Genomic DNA, 20,030 nt, shown 5'->3' on the forward strand with positions numbered 1-20,030 from the left:
CACAGTTTAGTATCTCCCATTGTTTCCAGGAAAAGACATCGCCAAAGTATACTTTTTACCAGAATCTGCAACACTCGTTGTCCTGAGTGAGAACATGCATGAAGGCAAGCAGAATTCCAGTAAATGCTGCTTCTGGTTTTAGAAGTTGCTGATTGCTGAGAATTCCTTCTCATCTAGGAAAGGCTTGGAGGTTCTTCCAACAGCTCCTGTGTTTATCCATCAAACCGGACGGTAGCAGCTTAAACAGTCCTATTTGTATTTCCCACATAACCTGCACGAGGTAGGAGATTTCTGAGTGACCTGGTGATCTCTAAATACCAGGCTCCCCCTCAGTGGTAAGTCTTGGGTCCTTCCCTCAGCACACACTCCCGCTGCACCTTCCACCGATCGGTGCCCAGCCCCTCCTGAACACCCACCGTACAACCACCGAGGGTGCAGCATGCTTTGTTTGGTGCTTACAAATGTTTAGCAATCTTACAGGCAAAAGAAAAAAGTTCAGGGACACAGGACCCTTCCTTTCCTGATTACTGCAGAGAAAACAAAGATTGCATCCTCCCCCTTTCAGGGAGTCAGGGCCACACAAGAGGCAGTCAGCAATCTTCACTTCACTTCACTTGGGCTGTGCAGCGTGTGTTAACGGACCCCTGTTTAGGGAAGCTGATAGAGCGGAGTCCTAGGAAAGTAATGCATAAATCCCGCCACAAAACCACATTCTGTGATCACCAGCTGACTTCTTTTCTATACAGTTTTATCATGCTGGTCATTAATGAGAACACTTAACGGAAGACTTCCCACGTCTGGCTAACTCTTCTGAAAACAGAGTATGGATGGAAGAGGGGAAACTGGGCCACGACACGGAGACTCAGAGAAGTATTAATGGTCCAGCTGTCGTCAGCCGTGACAGTCTGTGGGGCCCACTGGTGGACGCAGCACCCCGTACAGGGACATGCTCGGGGACATGCCCGCAGCCCAAAGGGCACCTGCCCTCCCGTCTCTCGGTCCGCTCAGCAGAACGCCTCTCCTTCGTACCCACCTGCGTGTGGCAGCAGGTGCAGCGTGGGCTACGGGGAAGGGCATGGCTAACACATTGCCATTCTTCTGCTGTGGTCAAAAGCAGCACAAGTTAGATTTCACACCCATCTGAATCTTTTAGCAGAACAGTAAAATGCTCTTTTAAGACAAGTATTTAAACCGTTTGTAACAACCCAAGATTAAATTTACTCCCAAATACGGCAAACTATATATATTAAAATAAGGCCCCCAATGAAATATGAAAATCTTTAACAAAAAATAGTTTATTGCACAAAATTTAAGGAATTCCCCAGCACACTTAAATTTATAAAAAATCAACATGCTTTTTAAAGTTACAATTCGTTGTGCATGGTGACGCCTTTTCCCTAACAGCCCCAACCTGAGGACTCCCTTTCATGAGGAAATTTTTAACAGAAATGAGTAACTTAAAGCCATCCAGTTTTCTAGACCCTCTACAACATTACCTTCAAGGGTCCTATTATAACCTGAGACCACCACACAATCAGATTTGCCTGGAACGTGTTTGCGTAAGGCTCAGGACGTCTCACACGTCACAGGCGTCCTTGAGGAAGGCTCCAGGACATTTGTCTTTCAGATACACTGGTCCCTTTCACTACTAGAAATCTTTACACAGGACATTTCATTTCTATTTAAAAAGTTACTCATAGGAGTAGGACTATATGCCGTGGCTTCTGCAGTAAGTAACCCTACACCAAGAAAAGTCTTCAAACTAAGAAAGAGTGTAATGAGAATCTTCCTAGCAGGTCTGTCCCATGACCTGGACCCAGGCCAGAGAAAAAGCCTATCAAACCCTTGCCTGTTATACCTTCCAAACAGTAGAACAAAACCATGTAAATCCGTAAGATCCGTGGCATCTATCCAATGTGTTCCATGGAAAAATCAGTGATAACCACACTGCAATAAGCTTTTTTTTGGGAACATAAGAAAAACAAGAAATACAGTATTCATCACACAGGATGAATAATATACACAAACATACTGTAACAGCAAGCCTGTTCCTATAAATAATCCAGACTGGACTGCTGTTTTCCATGAGTAAATTCCAAATTCCCACTTCTGCCCACAAACAGAATATTTCAAATGATATTCACTGCAGAATGTAGCCTGGGAGGTAGAAGTGCCAATCAAGTCCCTTAGAGATTAAAAAAATAATAATAACCCTCAATAAATCAGAAGCAGGTGATTTCAAAGTCCAGCTTCCTCTTCTAAGTGACTTGTTAAGAAGCCTAAAGGTGGTGTCAGCTTGAACAAAAGGGCCCCAGGTCAGGAGCTGCAGGCCACACAAGAAACATCACAGTGCGTGGGGACAGCCAGGGAGGTCAGACCAGAGGCAGGCTGGGTGTTGACGGAACTGAAAGATGGGGTGACCATGACGGTGGCACAGGACATCAGGAGAGCAGGGGGCGCGGCCACTGCAGGCCCGCACAAGCCTGCAGGTGCACAGACACACGCACTCACCCGCACGTGCAGACACAAGTAAGACATGAGGGAAACAGGGTGAGGAACAGAAATCTGCTTTCACTTGAGGATTATTCAGAATCCGTTTACCCTTTCCTAATAAAAAATGCACAGTGACCGGCTTTCACTGGGAGACCTCCAATAAGCAGCAGTGAGAAAGTAGCCACAGCATGAGGCTGAGTGTCATGTCTTGGTTTTAAAATTAAAACTGAGGATAAAACACCCAAAATAAATAAGAATGTAAATTACGATTTTTCTTTTCTAATGGTACAAAAACAATTTTGTCAAAAACGATTTCCAACTTAAGATGAAAATAGGATATATTTATAATGAAGTCTTCAAGTATTATTTCAAGATTAACCCTGTACAAGTGATATACATATTTCAGAAGTTTCAATACTTGCTAGGGAATTTTTTTAAACACTAAGCATCTTTGTGGTTAATGCTACCTTATCAATTTACCTTCTAATAGCGTAAGAGAACACAAACAGCTTAAAAATATCAAACCGTTTTCTCCACAAAAGAGATGTAAGTAGTAAGTTGACACAAGCATATGTGGCCTGATCAGTAACACTTCCAACTTCATCTTCAGACCAGCAGATCTGCACTGGGGGCCTCTCTTCTCCGACAACAGTTAACTATCAGCTTAGATTTCTTGGCCAATAGGGGACAAAGTTACAGCCCTCCTGGGTCATAGACAGTCAAGTAAATCTCCCACGCTCACGGAGCCTGCTTCCAAATCAGGCTCTCACCTACAGGGGAGCTCGGGAGGCCTCCACTGGCTTCTCACACAGCCCACGTGCCCGTTCTAGAAAACCCTCCAGATGAGAGGTTACAGGACCTTCTGAAGGCTGTCACCGCAATGAGTTCAGCATGTCCCCTGATGACCACTGATGACCACACAGGCCCTGATGGACGTATTTTCATGTGGGCCCGGGGTGGGGGGGGACAGGGGGAGGAGGCCTGGAGAAGCCTTGCACCTGGCTCAGAGCCCTGCAGGGAGCCCTGGTCCCTCTCTCCCCTCCTCTCCTGTGACCCCTCCCCAACCATCTCCCATGTCAGGCCAGCACATGGTGATTGGTGTCCTTATGGCCGCCAGGCCCGCCTAGGGGACAGCCAAGGTGAGTGAGGCCATGCAGGGCCAAGGGTCAGATGGGGTGGGGTGTGCACTTAGGACAAGGCTCTCAAAAATAAAGTGGAACTGAAACAAAAAACCTTTTCACTCCAAGAATATTTGGTTTTAGAAGGTACAGTAAATAAAATAATTATATTTCTTAAAATATAATTTTCTGACTGACATCCCTAAATCCTACATGTACGTTACTTCCTGACAGCAGATTTTCAAAAGGCGATCAATAAAAAGACAATTCAGGTCATTCTTAAATAATATGGAATACACTTTTTAAAGATTAGCTTATGATTTTCAGTATTTATATACACATCCTATGGTGAGATAGCTATTGAAAATAAAATAAAAACCAAAGGTGCAAATAAAGTTTCATTTCTGCAGGGAGCTAAAGCTCTCACGGAATCTGGAAAGGGAGAAGCGGGACCCAGTCATGCAGCGTTTCCACCGGTGGCCACTGATTGGCATCACCCTCAGGGGGCCGCAGCTACAGTCACTCAACAGAGACCTCCTCCCGCAAGTAACCCTTCAGACACATTCAAAAACTCACTGAGATCTAAACTAGGTTGCTAGCATTTGGTCATTTCATGGGAAAAGCTAGTTGTGATCTGCAAATTACTATTTCTCTAATCCTTGGCTCTTGTTCAGTTCTTTTACTCCTTGAAAAGGCAGATGCAAAATTTAAACTTCATCTCTTAGAAAAACACAGAGCAAACAGTCAAATAAATAATATTGATAAAAGAATATTCCTTTGGGTAGTTACAAGCACTCGGAGTGGGGGTGCTCGGCGGCCGCTGTTCCAAGCGCCTCTCTGGAGACCCTGCACTGACTGTGTCGCTCCGTATCTCCCCTGGGGTTGGCGTGATCTCCCAGGGGAGCAGCACTGGCAGCGGGATCCCCCTGAGTCCATGAGGACAGTGACTCGTGCACGGTGACGGCATGTGCCTCCATCTGGCGCTGCAGGCTGTCCATCTCCTGCCTGGGCGGACAGGGGAAGCAAGGAATGCAGGCCAGTCAAATGAGAGCCAGAAACGACGCTGTTACTTCCCCAAGAGGCAACCGGTCATCTCCAACACGGATCCTAACAAGCCTGACTCAGACAGCAGCCTGCTCATCTGCGGCACCTTCAGGTGGCTGACAGAACCTGTCTATTTGGGAAGCAGCACCCCGGGGGGGGGGGTCACACGATTTATGGGGCTCAGCAGTTTTCTCTGCAGGTGCAGAGGTCTGCACACACGGGCCTGTGCTCAGGGAGAAGGTGGGTGAGACGGCACTGGGGGCCTACACATGGCCTCCACTCAGAGTCAGAAAGATGTCCCCACAGGGCCACGCCCTGCAAACACTGGCCTCAAGCTCTTGGGAGCAAAACCTTGAGCTATGTGTGGCGTTCCCAAGGGTCACCTAGCTCCAGGCAGTCCTCCTGTATGACAGGGACTGAGGGCCCGAGTGACCCCACATAGCACAGACCTGCCCAGCCTCTTTGGGGCACGCAGGGCTGGCACCAGGATTCTTCCAAGTTAAACATGCAATCTATTTTTAAAGACCAAGTGAGATAGAACACAGAACGCAGTTCATACTTTAGCTGCTGGAGACAACTGTTGAGGTTCTTGAGGGGCTCCTTGCTCACGGCAGGTGGGGGCCTCAGCAGCTCCTCCAGCAGGGAGGCCGGGACAGGGCAGTCAGGGATCTTCACTGGCGTCACGGGGCCAGAAGAGCTGGCCTCGCCTTTCAGTTCCTTTCTCTGTTTTTAAAAGCACATGGTTAGAGCCCTCTCACTTGGAAGCTGACACCAACCACACCTTCCCCTTATCGGTCCCCGATCATCACAACAAGTGCTCCCAGAGGGCATCCTAGCTCACGATGGGCCCTCGGGGAAGGCATGCCCCCTGCTTCCAGGCTGGCAGAGCTGACAGCCACAGGGTTCAGGGAATGTTGGCTGAATGGGTGAGCTTCCTCCTAATGCACGTGACCACGCACAAACAGCGTAATGCTGGCTACTCAGGGGGACGACCTAAATCACAAGCGAGAACACCCTTATGGGAACTGTGGGGGCTTTCCACAAAAGACCACCGCCGTGACCCTGCATATCCCTAAGAAATACGTCAATTTTTAACTCCTACAACTCCCCTTTCTAGAACTTCAAACTTTTTCCACAGATAGCCAAACAGTGCTAAATAAACCTCTGAGTCTGAGGGATTTCTTTGCACCTGGAGAATATTTACGTGGCCTGAGCAGAGAAACAAATGCTGGGTACAGAGGGTCTGGGCGGGGCTCCCCAGGCCCCCAAGCCCATCTGGCAGTGCTGGCCCCAGCTGGCTCACCTACCAGGCCAGGGGCTCTTGTGAACACCAGGAAACGAGCCCTCATATGGCTTATAAAGCGTATTACAACAAAATGATACGTGATTCATAAAAAGAAGCAAAAAGCTCTTGGAAAAGGCACCAAGATAAAAGGGTTTGGCCTGCTGCCAAGCACAAGACTCCAACATCCTCTACTGCACACAGCAGCTGCTCAGTGTTGGTTACACAGAACTTCCTGTCTGAGTAACCAGAAGGTACCCCAGCCACCCGCCCAGCAGGGGTGCCTTGGGCCCGGGAACCGGACGGAGGCGCGGGGTCTGAGTACCGTCTTCGCTGCGCCACGCCGCAGGTCCAGTCTCAGCTGCTGGTTTTGCTGGAGCAGAGTCTTCATGTTGTTCTTCAGCTCCGACACTTTAGCTTGAAGCATGAATTTATCTTTCTGGGTCAGGGACAGATCGTCCCGTACCACCTCCAACTCAGCTTTGATATTCTAAAGAAAGGGAAGTCACACGTTTTTATAAACTAAAGGATCTTACCTGTGCTGCTAAGATCTTAGCTTGTATGTCACAAGTCTAAGGAGCTAGAAACTAACAGCAACTTTTCTGTGATGCTGTACGCGGTGCTGCCACGCCAGCCTATTTCCTCACCATGGTCTGGGCTGGGCAGCGTCCCATTACAGTCACATCCTCAACGTCCTTACCCAAATTTCAGAGCCTCTGACGAGGAACCAGCAATATTCCCGTGTCCACTGTCTATAATGGATCCCAAGAGTCCATTTAAATTCCAAGGTCAGGGGCACCTGGGTGGCTCAGTCAGTTAAGCGTCTGCCTTCAGCTCAGGTCATGATCCCGGGGTCCTGGGATCAAGCCCCGCATCGGGCTCCCTGCTCAGCGGGAAGCCTGCTTCTCCCTCTCCCACTCCCCCTGCTTGTGTTCCCTCTCTCGCTGTCTCTCTGTCAAATAAATAAATAAAATCTATACATACATACATACATACATAAATTCATTCCAAGGTCAGCTACTGGAATAAGCCTCACCATTAGGAAGAAAGAATATAAATCAATCCCGTTACTCAAGCCAGACATCCACAAGTAGGAATCCTGGCGAGAGCTCTCTCTCTCTGATCCTTTGTGCAAGTGGTCAAGCCTGCACAGAGGTTTCTTTGTGGAAAAGTGCATCACAGACTGGTGAACCTTTCACATGTACTGCCTCATTGACTGGGCTGCGTCAGATCCCATTCCTGGTACATTTCACAGAGCTCAGCCCAGGGCGTACGTAGCGCTAGGGCTTGGTCTCCTTCAGCTGTGTGACCTGGCCTTCTTTCTGAAACGGATAATGTCTGCAAAATGGTTTGGTGGAAGCATTCGGTTTGGGGTAACTCACGTCATGCACTTAGCACCTTGTGAGGTGCGGTCTCTGACTTTCTGCCCCAGGGCCTTTACACAGCACATACCTGTGATAACTGCTGTATTCCATCCAGTTCCTTCTTACTCTGCTGCTCGGTCAAGTTCAGCTGCTGCCTCAAGGACTGGACTTCTCTTTCTTTCTGCTCCACCTCCCATTTGAGATTTTCCATCTAGAGGAGAGAGAAACTCACATGACCAAAAGAATTTTAAAGTGGCTTTCTTACACTACAAAATTGCTCTAACTATGTATCTATGTACTGTTTAATATCATACTTAGAAAAAATAAATATCCCTTTCCAAGCAGACAGGGAATGAATGAAGGAACTGATGTGTCAATCAGCAGAGTCTAGTTCTGTCAGTCCCGCTAAGTGGAAATGCAAAGCCTCCCAGGCAGGTCACCTCTTGGTTCCCTATAGGCTCTTTGCTCAGCTGCTCGTCTAGCTGCTTCTGCAGGAGTTGGAGCTGGGTCCGGGCCTCCTCCAGCTTCTCCTGGAACTGTGCTATTTCCTGGGAATGTTTCCCCTCTTGAATCCTAGCGTAAAAACAAGGAAGCATGAAATCACAGCACCCTAACCCTACCACAAAGTGTGCTCGGTTGAACATTATCCATCAGGGGTGACAGAAACTCACACACTGCTCACTCTGGGCGGGGACTGTTCTAGGAGCTCTGTAGTGCTCTGTCATGACGAATCCTCACAAAAGCCCCGGGAAGAACATTTTGCTAGCCCATTTTATGGATTACAATGGGAGAAAAGCTCCCAACACGCACCCCTGCATGTGCTCAACTCAAGGCTGCCCTAATTGGAGGCTGCAGTGAACCTCGGTGGTGGGGCACAGCCCTCGGGACACGCGCCCCTCACACAGGGCTCTCTGTTCCTGGTGAAGGACCCTCAGCTGTGGAGTGGGGACAGCCATGCCAGGCCGGAAATTTCAGAGTTGAGCTGCAGGCTTCCTAAGACAGGGATCGGATACATTCTCCTTCTTAGATTTGCCTCCAGAGTGCTCAGAGATTTGCTAAAACCCAGGTGACCTGAACGTGCTGAAGGTCCTAACCAGAAGACGTGGTGGCGCTCCTGCCCGTCCGTCCCCGGCCGTGGCACTGACCCAGCCCTCTGCCCGCCTGGCACTCACTGGAGACCCTCGGCCTCAGCCTGCAGCTTCTGCACCAGCTGCTCCTTGGCCTGCAGTTCCTTCTTCACCTCACTCAGCTCCAAGGTGGCAGCCTTGAAGTGGCGGCGGTTATGTCCTGCTTCCGCCTTGGCAGCAGCGACCTACAACAACAGAAACCCGCGTCACCAAGGACAGAGGCAAGAACCACACAGAACACGCCCTTCGTGTGATGTCTGTGAAGAGAGCTACCGCCCACCCCACCCGCGTGCCAGCTGCTCCTGCAGTTGCTTCTTCCAAAGCTTCTCAAGCTCCCAGAGGACTGAAGCCCTAACACACGCAGGCAGGCAACATACAGCGGCCACCAGGATCTGCTGAACCAACAAATGCATGCAAGGTTTCCTTGGTCTAAATAGTTTCGATTGTCCTCCTCAAGTATATGTCTATTTCTTGTTAAATCCAGTCCTAGTTCATGTTTTTGGGGAGGAACATATCCTTCCATCACACCAAGTAACTGCAGTAAAGCTACTGATTACTATCCATTTACGACACAGTAGTCTTTTCATGACGAACGATAGTTTCTCTCAAGGTTTCTGAGACCAGCAAATTCTCAGAATATAACAAAATCTTCCAGTTTCCTTTCCAGTAACTCGGTTTTCTTATCTAACTGCACAAGCAGGGACTTCATTTTTTACAAGTTTAATAAAGGGCGCCTAGGTGGCTCAGTCAGTTAAGCGTCTGCCTTCGGCTCAGGTCATGATCCCAGGGTCCTGGGATCGAGCCCCACATCGGGCTCCCTGCTTGGCAAGGAGTCTGCTTCTCCCTCTGCCTCTGCCTGCTGCTCCCCCTGCTTGCGTCTGTCAAATAAATAAATAAAATCTTTAAAAAAAAATAAAAGTTTAATAAAAATATTTATAATATACGACAGTCAAATATAGAAAAAACTCTTATAAATAAGGAAACAAAACTCCAACAGAAGATGTTTACAGTGGTTTATCACCAGGTACAAATTAAAGATGATCTGTACCTCAATCTTTATGACTTTTTTTTTTTTTTACTTTTTACTACTAGCATGTACTGTTCAAACAGTCCAATTTCATGAAATGCATTTAGAGACATAAATGAGGACAGTTCACAGTTACTGCCCTTAAAAAGAAAAAAAAAAAAGAAGCCAAGGTCACATATCCATCATTTTCCCCAGCACTTCTATTCACAAATTTCCTTACACTATGAAATTGCTCTAACTATATCTCTGTGTACTGTTTAATATCATACTTAGAAAAAATAAATATCCCGGGAGCCTGGGTGGCTCAGTTGTTAAGCGTCTGCCTTCGGCTCAGGTCATGATCCCAGGGTCCTGGGATCAAGCCCCGCATCGGGCTCCCTGCTCAGCGGGAAGCCTGCTTCTCCCTCTCCCACTCCCCCTGCTTGTGTTCCCTCTCTCCTGTCTCTCTCTCCGTCAAATAAATAAATAAAATCTTTAAAAAAAAGAAAAAAAATATCCCTTTCCAAGCAGACAGGGAATGAAGGAACTGAAAGTGTCAGTCGGCGGAGTCTAGCTCTGTCAGTCCTGCTGACTAGAGAATAAAGGGAGAATAAAAGGGAGAATAAAATTCAACTTCATTAAAGGGAGAATAAAATTAGTAAGTGAGCAAAAGATAGGAATTGGGGGGTAGAAAAGTAGGGAGGGTAGTTGACTCAGCTCAACTCCACGCAAGGTATAAAAACCAACCAGACAAGGCAAACGGGGGTCTGTTCATGGTGACAAATTCTTCTTTTGAGAGAGAGTGCGCATGCACGCATGTGGGGGGAAGGGGCAGAGGGAGAGAGAATCCCAAGCAGGCTCCCCACTGAGCACAGAGCCCAACATGGGACTCGATCCCAGAACCTGAGCCAAAGGCAGATGCTCAACCGACTGAGCCACCCAGGTGTCCCCACAGTAACATGTTCTTAACAGATCTTAAAACTGTACTATCTTAAAAGAATATTTTACTGTCTCACCCAAAAAAATGAAGAACGATTTCTTTCTTTCTACCTGTTATATCATCACGGAAACATTTTTAAAGGATGTGACATGCACCCTTGCACACAGCAAACACATTCTGAACATCTCTTCGGCGCCAGGCACTGGGGACATGAGGGTAAATGAGTCACGGCCCTCAAGCCATGAAGCTTATGTTCTGATGAGGAGTAACAGACACGGCACCATGGTGGGAAACAGGAGCTGAGGTCCATTCCAGCTCACAGGGGCAGTGGGACAGGCCTCTCTGCTGGAAGACTGACCTGATGCACTGGTGAACACCTGAGCATGGAAAGGAGCCAGCCAGGAAACGGCAAAGAGTGCATGCAACCTTCTTTCTCCATTGCTCTTTTAACACTAATGGGGTCATCTATTGTTCTGCAGTTTGCTTTTTTAACTCAACACTACGTGTGCGACATTGTTCTCCAGCAAATACGTCTCTACACGGCTCTGTGCGTGCATCTTAGGCCCATATGACTGCATCTGGGTTAATCCAAGTCCACTCTCCTACGGATGGACATCAGGGCCCCCTCCAGCTGCTCACTGTCACCAAGGCTGTGATGACATCGTTCTCAGAACACATCAGCAAAGATATCCGTACAATAAATTGCTGGAAGGGAAGTGAGGTGTCAAGCGTGCACATACTCAGTTTTTAGAAAAACTGCATTCCGACAGGCTCTGAAGTTGCAATTTAGAACCAGTGGGAAGCTGGTCACACACCTGTTCCTTGAGGCTGTGCACTGTGGCCTTTTCTCGCTCCAGCGCAGCCTGTAAGGTGTGGACGAGCTGCTTCGTCTGGCGGTCCTCCTCCTCTTTCCGCTGCAAGACTGCCTGCACCTATGGCACATCACCGGAGCAGTGAGTGAGGAAGGACTCAGATTTCGAAGGCCTGTGGGGCCCCAGTGCCACGCGGGGAACCTGGCAGGATGGTGGCACACAACAACACGATGCATTACCGACAAGCGCACAAGGTAGCGAAGGAGGGAGAATTCCATCTCTGGAGAACATGAAGTCTGAGATGGCAGTAAAGTCATATGGCCGTATTCAAGCACAGAGCAAGGACCCAAAGGTTACCTGTAATCGGGGCTTCGAAACACAAATACTTCCCTGGTGAGGCAGGTAACGCAGATGGATGAGGCCACCAGATATGGCAAGGGTGGGAACCAGTGACAAATAAAAGTTTATAAGCTCTCTAATGGCTGGATAATTTGAGACGGGGGCTGGATTTGGCCGCTGACTGCCCCTCGAAGATGGCTCTGAAGTGCCAGGCCTCCTCCCCAAGCCCCAGAGAGGCTGCAGAGCCGGAGCCGAGAACAGGGTCCGGAGAGAGAGCCCCACCAAGGTTCAAATCCCAGCTCTGCATCACACAGGGAAGAGCCTCTTATGAACAGTGGGACCAGCTTGAGCAGGGAGTCCCCTACCCACCAGGAAGCTAACGGGCGGAGCACAGTGCCTCCACACCTCGGTAAGGGGGAGCATTAGGAGCTCCCAGCTCTGCCCCACCCCCCAGAGCTGCAAGGTGGGCTTCATATGTCACCAGATCCTCCCTGTTCTGAGTCTCTGTGACGGGGCAGCACTCTGCTTGCGGGCGGCTGGGACAGCTGCGTGAGGCGACATGTGCCAGACTGAGAGTCACCTATCCTGAAGCGAGTCCCCTGCCTCTGGCAAAGGGTCTGAGTACCTGGAGGTTCAGCTGAACCAGGTCTGCCTCCCTCTTGGCCAAAGCTGTTTCTAAGATGCTATTGTGTTCCCGCAGAGCTGCGTTGGACTGCCCCAGGCCTGTAAGCTTCCCTCGCTCATGCTCTAACTCAAGGGCCAACTTCTTATTCAACTCCTCAAGGCGCTTTATCTTCCTCCTAAAGCCTCTGGATTCTTGAAGCTGAAACAGATCAAAACCACTGTGAAGTTACATAATTACCTGTTCTGGCTAATGGAGCTAAGCTCCCCCACACCGGAAACGGAACAACTGCACCAAGAAGCTCCAACAGACCACCCCAGGACTGCAGCAGATGCAGCACACCCCAGCTCTCTCCTGGGGAGCCTGGGACCCGTGGAGAGCCCTTGGTGACATCACCAACTGCCACGCGTAGCATCGTCTGAAGCCACAGCCTCTCTGGGCCCGAGAGTTACGTGAAGTTATTTTAAAGAACAGGTTTTCTCATTATTTGCAACCAGAGTGTTCTTACTGGGGACATCTTAATCCTAACACTCTGACAACCACCACACCAGAGGGGTGCTCAAGAGAGCGTGTGGGGAGCCTCAATAAGGGGGGGGGCGGTGAGAGGGACCCAGACAAACGGTCAGACGGCGCACAGAAGCACAGTGCGGGCTGAGCTACAGGCCAAGTTCTGCCTCTCCAGGAGCCTTTCTCTCTGCACCTGAGCTGCACGGGGACAGTGAGGCTCGTCCAGCTGTGTGAGGACGAAGCTCGGCCTACCTCGTCCTCCAGCTCCAGCACCTTCTCCCGGTACTCCTCCAGCTCCTGGCTGGTCAGTGTGATAATCTCCTGGAGCTCCTTCTCCAGCATCGTCTTGCTGTGGCCAACAGCCTGCAGTTCTGCCTCCAGAGCCTGGATTCTCTCCTAACAGCCAGGACGGGAAAGTGGATTTGGTCACGGGTTTCAATACGGCATGTGACAGGCACTCACCTCCCTCCCTGCAGGGCTGCATCGCACCCACCGCGTGAGCCTGCTGACCATGCTCGACAGGCGCTGCGGTCCTACCGTACTTCCCTCCCCCGAGTTAAATGCTTTGAAAATACAGAAAAACTCTGGCTCACAACTAAGAACGATGAATTACTATCTGTGGCAAGCAAGCTGTACCAGGTGCGGTAGAACTAACACCCCACATGTGTGCTCACGCTCATGCTTGCTGGGTGGTGCAGCCACTACTCTGATCACTTCGTGTGCGTTTCTTCACGGAGCCATTCTGACCAAGGAGGTTCTACTGTTTACTCCATTTTGGCCTCATTTTACTGAGGATCAAGAAGGTGAGTAGCCTGCCGAAGGCCCCATTTTACAAGTGGTGAAGCACAGACCAAACCAGGACTCTGGCTCTGAGGCTGCAGTGCCCGGGGGGGGGCGGGGGGGGGGGGGAACAGGCTCCCCGGGGCATTTACAATCGATCCCTGACACCGGGGAAGCCAAAGAATCAAAAAAGAAGCAGAGAAACATTTCTAGGTTGAAGGGAAATTGCAACTTAATAAAATTTCCCCCTCCTGCTATTTTATAAAGTAATTAGGTAAAAGAAGTATTAAGTTTACCTAATTTGGTAAGAAAACGTGCCATGATGGCTTCCCACTAATAAATTCTTACATGGAGAGAAGATCAAGACAAACTTCATTTAGTAAGAAACACGACTGCTAAACACAAATGAAATGTTGGGTAGGAATAAACAAAAAGCAAATCAATGCAGTCGGGTAAAACTCGATGCTGGCCAAAGCCGGCAGGGTGTGGGGCACCAAGGACTCAGGGACACTCGGGGGGCTCCGGCAGCCTCCATCACACGAATAAAAACGCCCTGTAAGCCCAGGGCCCATCCTCCATCCTCCTCCAGGAGGACATCCGCCCATTTATCCTAAAAAATAATGCAGAGCAAAAGGCTTCTGCCTCATGATGTAACAGCAGGAAGAGCAGAGCCCATGCCCCTCACCACGTGCAGGGTCCCTCTTCCTTCGAGTCTGAGTGTTTACAGCCACTCCCGGCCCACTCTGGCCCACACCGACTGCCTCCCCCGATTGATTCCTGTCAGCAGAGCCCGCTGCAACCACCCTCAAGCTGGACACTGGGTGCTGCTCCCTCTGCTGGCCCCGGCCTGCCCCGCCGGCTCACAGCTTCCCCTCCTGAGTGACCACAAGCCGTCAGTGGCCTGTCCCACTGGCCGCTCTGCAGCCTTCACGTGGCCCGGCCATCTCAGCTACGGCAGGAGAGCCCACGTGGTCTCCCGGACACAGCCTCAGCTGTGCTCAGCCACCGCCCGTCAGTGTCCCACCAGAGAAGAGTGAGGTCTCACGCTGCCCGAGCCACCAGTCAGCCCTCCATCTCACACCAGCCCACCCCCCCCAGGGCCCACCGTGCCCTCGAGATGCACAGCACTCCTCTGCTGAGATGTGCCCCCCGGACTCCAACGCCTCCTGTTATTCAAGACCATTTCAAAGATTCTTTCCTCCAAAAAGCTTTCCTGGACTTTCCAAATACTTCCCCCTGAGCCTCCCACACGGGCACTCAGGAAATCCCTCCCCAGACACGGAGGGGGTGTGGAGAAGGACAGGAGTGGGCAGGGAGGCTGAGGGAGGAGGCGACGGCGCGCAGGCGAGCAAGGGTGAATTGAGAGAACGTCTGCGCAGTGTTCAAGTCCCTGGTCACGTCGCTAGCACACAATACTTTACAGAAAGGCTGCCTACGCGCTAGTTCTGCCCCGGGTCTCCAGACTCTCGAACGTTTGTAACACCTCGAGTCCCCAGGACTGAGTCTGCACCACTGGCAGCCTGGCCGAGAGCAGACGGGTTACCCACGTGCAGAGGGAGGTCACGGCTACCGCCGGCCACCTGGGCTCTCAGCTGGCTCAGCTCTGCGTCTGCCGACTCCTTGGCTGCAAGGGCCTCCTGCAGGCGGCGGCTAAGGATGCCCACCGCATTCTCATAGGCCTTGTGCTTGGTCTTCATCTCCTTCTGAGCGCTGCTCAGGTCTGAGCCCAGCCGCTTCATCCTCTGCTTCTGCTCTGTGATGGCCCTAGGGTGTGGCAGGCAGGACAGAGGAGTCTGAACTCACTTCCAACAAGATGTCCTGGCACCAGCACCAAGGCAAGGCTCGTCCTTGCCCACCCCCAGCCCCACGCCGGCTAACTGCCGCTCCGCCCAGAGCCGGCACGTGGGGTTGGTGTCGGCTGCCCTCACAGAGCCCAGCACTGCACCTACTTCTGCCCTGCTCCCCTCTCAGAGCCGCTTAAATGATCTCGTGAAAATCAGAGAATACTGCTGTCCTTCCAAACGCTTCCAGGGCTCTTCTTGAATAGCAATAATAATCTCAAAAACGCAGCTCACAAGTAATCTCCAGCTGACGAAAGTAAAGGAACGCAGGACACAAGACATGCCACGGGGGTTAAAGGCCCCAAAAGGCTACCTGCCGTGCATACACATAGCAAGAGGGATACACACGCAGTCAGCCCTGCTGGGGGAACTGGGAGGGGCAGGCGCTGCCGCACTCACCTGGCATGGAGCACGCACACAGGGGGAGTGCCTATTAACCACGGGCAGCCACCAAACCATGCCGGGACCCCCTCTCCAGCCTTAACTTTGGAATCTGACTTCCCTGGCTGCCTAGAAGTACATCCTGTGTCCCCTCTCCTTAGCAAGGGCTCAACTGACAGTGTGTTCAGAGTCCCCTGGCCCTCGGCTGCTGCGTGTCCCCCACAGAGCTCAAGGCCGCCCGCGCTCACCCCTTCTGCCTGCACAAGCCTCAGGTCCACTTACTTGGTGGCTTCTTGCTGTAGCTCTTCAATTTGCTTCTTGAGCACCTCGTTGGCCTCTGTAAGAGCCACCATCTGCTCTTTATCAAACTGCAAAGACTTCAGAAGAAGGGAAGAAAAGACAAAGTGAGGAAAGCAAAGTCCTCCCTCTGCAGCCTGCTTCTCAGGACCAGGCTCCTCGTGGCTCAACGGTGCCGGTTCAGGGTCACCCTCAAGGACAAGGGCTCTGGAGAGGACCCTGACAGAGGTTTGCTCTTTTATAGGCGATCACTTGAGAGCGGTCCAGAGTGCTGGAGGGAACGCCCAGGTCAGCCTTTGGTTGTGGCTCTGCCCACAGTCCCCGAGGGACCACCCCTCCCAGAGCCCCCCAGGCCCCTCCCAGCACCCGCTGGGGTGAACTATGAACGGCTGACGGCCTCCAGCCCCGTGCTGCCTCCAGGGGGGAACCTGTCCGTCTGCCCGTCCTTCCAGGACAGGAGCTCCAGGACGGACCTGTTCCAGGCGGTCCTGCCCTCCACCCTGCACAAGAAACCCCTGGGCATGTTTGGCAGAACCTCAAAGTCAAATGCACCCCAGACCTGCAAGTGCGTCTCCATCTCGTTGCGCTCCTTCTGCACCGACTGGAGAAGCCCTTCGAGGTCGGCCATCTGCTGATGGACATGGGACACTTCCTTCTGCAAGCGCACGTGCTCTACCTCCACAGACTTCTTCTCCCCTTGAAGTTTAATTAACTCTTGCCTCAACTCCTTCAGCTCTGAGTCAAGCCTCTTCTTCGTGGCCTTCAGCTCACCAATGAGCTGGTCCTTGGAGGTGGCGTCCCGCCGGTAGGCCTCCACCATCACCTGCCCAACAAGCCAGAGGCTGCAGCCAGCACGAGGTGCAGTCTCCTTCAACAAAAATGCTCACCACCAATCCGCGGCAGGACGTGTTTCAGACTACGAATAACATATTCCACCAACCCCAGGACACCCTCCACCGAGGCGCAGCATCACCTTACGCACCTGAACACGTCTGGGTGCCGCGCACACGTGTCACCTGGCGAGTGCTCTCCCCTCAGCCGCACTGCCAGGCTTCTGCTGGGTCCTCCCCCGGCTTGCGTCCCAGCAACAAAATCCAGAACCACTTCTAGCTCTCCCTTGGGTTGGCCTTTCTCAAAACCCTGGTGCTAGCAACACTTCGCATTCATTCCTCCAACAGCCAACACCAGCTTCGCTCACATAAAATGTGAGCCCCCACCCTTTGCATGGGCCAGGACTTACTTCAACACTAGATCAGGGTCTAATTTTTCAAAGACATGTTAACAGAAGTCAGTCTGTGTCATAGCCCGGCATGCGCTCTCTGACGTGACAAAAGGCCAAGATCGCATCACAGATGCCAACCCTATTCTGAAATTGCATCCTGACTTGAGACCTTAAAATAGCAGGGGTGAGAGCACAGCTAAGGATCGGTGCCTTTAAAAAAAAACAAAACAAAACAACTGAGGGGGTCTAAACATTGCTTTCCTCTTGACCATTTTTGTTCTAGAGAAATGATTAAACCACACGTGATTTTTTTCACACACTTGCTGCGTATAAAGAAAACCAACAACACATTTTTACCTTTTGTTGAAGAAACTGCTCCTTTATTTTCTGTGTCTGCTTTTTCAGGGTGGCGGCCTCTTGCTGTAGGTGCTCCACCTACAAAGGACACGCGCGCGCAGACCTCACTGAGGCCGCTCTGCTCCCAGGGAGACAGGGAGGCCAGCCCCCATTCCCGCCTCCCTCTGTTTGTAGGATCATCATCTCAGTCAACATTGTAACCTCCAGAGACCGCACAACAACACAGGCAAGACTCCAGTGTGACAGAGCGCCCCAGACCCCACGTCTGCATTTCTCAGGCGTCAGCTGGCATCCCTCTTACTGAGCCAACAGTAAGACCAAATTCAGCCTCGTCCAGAAGGTCCCCGCAATCCCCCTAAACTACGCACCCTCTGCTTCTCGACTTGCTTTCGTGTCCTGTCTGAGAAGCAACTGGGCCCAGGGCAGTGTTTGCAGAGGAAACACAGGCCCCCTGTACTTTACTTCCCAGAAGGAAACCTGCCACCGATTTCCTCGTCCTTGATGCTCAGGGAGGGCGAACTCCACTGCCTGCACACCCCGCACCTTCCTCGTCCTGTGTTTGTTAACGTTTGCCTACGTCAGGTCACATCACGCTGTTAGCGTAACGGCTCCCAGGAGTGCCGTGCTGCTCATGTCCATATATGCCTGGACCCTCCCGTGTCTCCCGCCCTCACCCACGGACACACCACCGTCCTGCCACGTGTACAGCGGGCCCCACTATGGGCATGCAGCAGGGACAAACCAAAAGTTCCACACAACTTTCCCCACATCTGAGCTCCACGTCATCTGTGGACAGAAACTGGAGTTTCTTGGTGGATTTCTTTCTTTCTTTCAAAGATTTATTTATTTATTTGAGAAAGAGCGAGAGAGAGAGAGAGAGAGAGCACGTGCACTTGAGCAGGGGTGGAGTGGGGGGCGGGGGCACAGCAGAGGGAGAGAGACAAGCAGACTCCACAGTAAGTGTGGAGCTCGATGTGGGGCTCAATCCCATGACCCTGAGATCATGACCCAAGCCAAAGTCAAGAGTCAGACACTTAACTGACTGAGCCACCCAGGTGCTCCCTGGTAGATTACTTTCAACGCACCAAACATGACTCGGTTTCCCAGCCCTCAGCATCTACACACCCAGCAGCTACCGGGAAGCACACAGCTTGCTGGTGTGGGTCCCCGTCCACCCCCCCACCCCGCCTTCCGAGCCCTGGGCCCTGCCCTAGAAGCAGTCTTCCATGTTTACAAAACAAGGTGCTCAAACAGGAGCCAACAGCCAGCACCGGGCCTTACACGTGTGGTTTCCACTCATCACAGAATGGCAGCGAAATGCATTACCTGGCTGGACTTCACGGCTAACTCTTGCCTCAACTGCTCTAAAACCTGTGATGTCTCCTCGGTGCCCTCTTCCAATCGCTTGGCTCCTCTGTCCAGCTCCTCCCTGCCGCTCCTGGCCGCCTGCAGAGCCACCTCCAAGACAATCTTCTCATTCTGCAGGAAGCGGATGGCGTCGTCCCTGGAGGCGGCCTCCCCCTGCAGCTCCTCCAGCCTGGCATGCAGCTCGTCATAGCGCATCTGCAGGTCGCCAAGGGACTGCTCCCGGGCCTGCAGTGTCTCCTGTGTCGAGGTGAGCTGCCTCAGCAGGTCGAGGTGCTCGTGCTGTAACACCGCAAGCTGCTGGTCTCGCTGTTGCAAAGTCAAATTCACCTGGAAAACAGGAGCTTGATTCACTGTGACTGCCCTGCTCCAAGAGTGTGCGCTCAGGGCTTAGATCACCTGGACAGACGCTTTGGGGTCAGCATTCCGTATGGAAAGTTCTGGTGTGGAAGAATACCAGCAGAAGTCAACACCCGGCCAGGTCTGCAACCGCAGCCGGACTGTGGATGTGACACCGTAACGAATTCAACAGACACCGCAGCACAGATGCACACAGTGAGGCCAGCCAGGCGAGTACGGCCGTGTGTGGCACCAGGGCAGCCACACGAGGCCACGGGGTGCTTGCCTGCTCCAACTGCTGTTCCAGGGATGCAGCCGAGGCCGCCATCTTCTGCAGCTGCTCCTTCTCATCTTCAAACTCCTCCAGCCTCCGCTGCAGGTCCTCCTCCACCATCGTCTTTGCCTCTTGAATCTGCACAAAGGCAGCTTCCTGGTCCAACATGTCGGCCTAAGGACAGAAAACGGTGTTTTTTAAAAAGCAGGATAACCTGAAGACCACAGCAGTCTGAGTGGGAAAACCTCATCCACATCACTGTCCTGTCCTCGACCTGCACACAGAGGAGCCAAGGGCCACAGGGGCCCAAGGCTGGTGATCTCCTGCTGCCCAAAAGACAGGTCACCCCACCTATTCCTCTGCCCACGGTTCTCTCTGCTGGCCCTCGGGCCTGGCCGAGGGGAGAAGCAAGCAGACAACCCGCTTTAAGAAATGGGATAAAGTGATGAGCGACCCCTCCCCGGCTGCCTCTAACGCAAGGACAGGTTGCAGTGTGTCCTTGCGTTGGGGATGGGAAACC

General features: G+C 51.7%; 1 protein-coding gene across 6 annotated transcripts in view; it reads right to left on the minus strand.

Moving 5' to 3' along the window:
* GOLGA3 (golgin A3) overlaps positions 1–20,030 on the minus strand; it is a 44,600-nt gene continuing 24,570 nt past the window's right edge. For 5 of the 6 annotated variants that reach the window (XM_078061179.1, XM_036081129.2, XM_078061176.1 and 2 more), the window contains 17 exons: positions 19,523–19,684; positions 18,859–19,227; positions 17,533–17,610; positions 16,513–16,776; positions 15,939–16,033; positions 14,982–15,198; positions 12,907–13,050; positions 12,151–12,348; positions 11,190–11,306; positions 8,474–8,613; positions 7,742–7,874; positions 7,390–7,512; positions 6,263–6,427; positions 5,215–5,378; positions 4,401–4,616; positions 1,034–1,101; positions 1–271 (listed from right to left, as the gene is read on the minus strand). In XM_078061179.1, the coding sequence (XP_077917305.1) occupies positions 1,080–1,101; positions 4,401–4,616; positions 5,215–5,378; positions 6,263–6,427; positions 7,390–7,512; positions 7,742–7,874; positions 8,474–8,613; positions 11,190–11,306; positions 12,151–12,348; positions 12,907–13,050; positions 14,982–15,198; positions 15,939–16,033; positions 16,513–16,776; positions 17,533–17,610; positions 18,859–19,227; positions 19,523–19,684 (2,607 nt within the window). In that variant the 3' untranslated portion in view covers positions 1–271; positions 1,034–1,079. Of the gene's footprint in view, positions 272–1,033; positions 1,102–1,277; positions 4,617–5,214; positions 5,379–6,262; positions 6,428–7,389; positions 7,513–7,741; positions 7,875–8,473; positions 8,614–11,189; positions 11,307–12,150; positions 12,349–12,906; positions 13,051–14,981; positions 15,199–15,938; positions 16,034–16,512; positions 16,777–17,532; positions 17,611–18,858; positions 19,228–19,522; positions 19,685–20,030 lie in introns of those variants that run through there. The other variant, XM_036081102.2, reaches the window with a different exon arrangement.

This window comes from Halichoerus grypus, chromosome 13, assembly GCF_964656455.1.
Source record: "Halichoerus grypus chromosome 13, mHalGry1.hap1.1, whole genome shotgun sequence".
Classification (NCBI taxonomy): Eukaryota; Metazoa; Chordata; class Mammalia; order Carnivora; family Phocidae; genus Halichoerus; species Halichoerus grypus.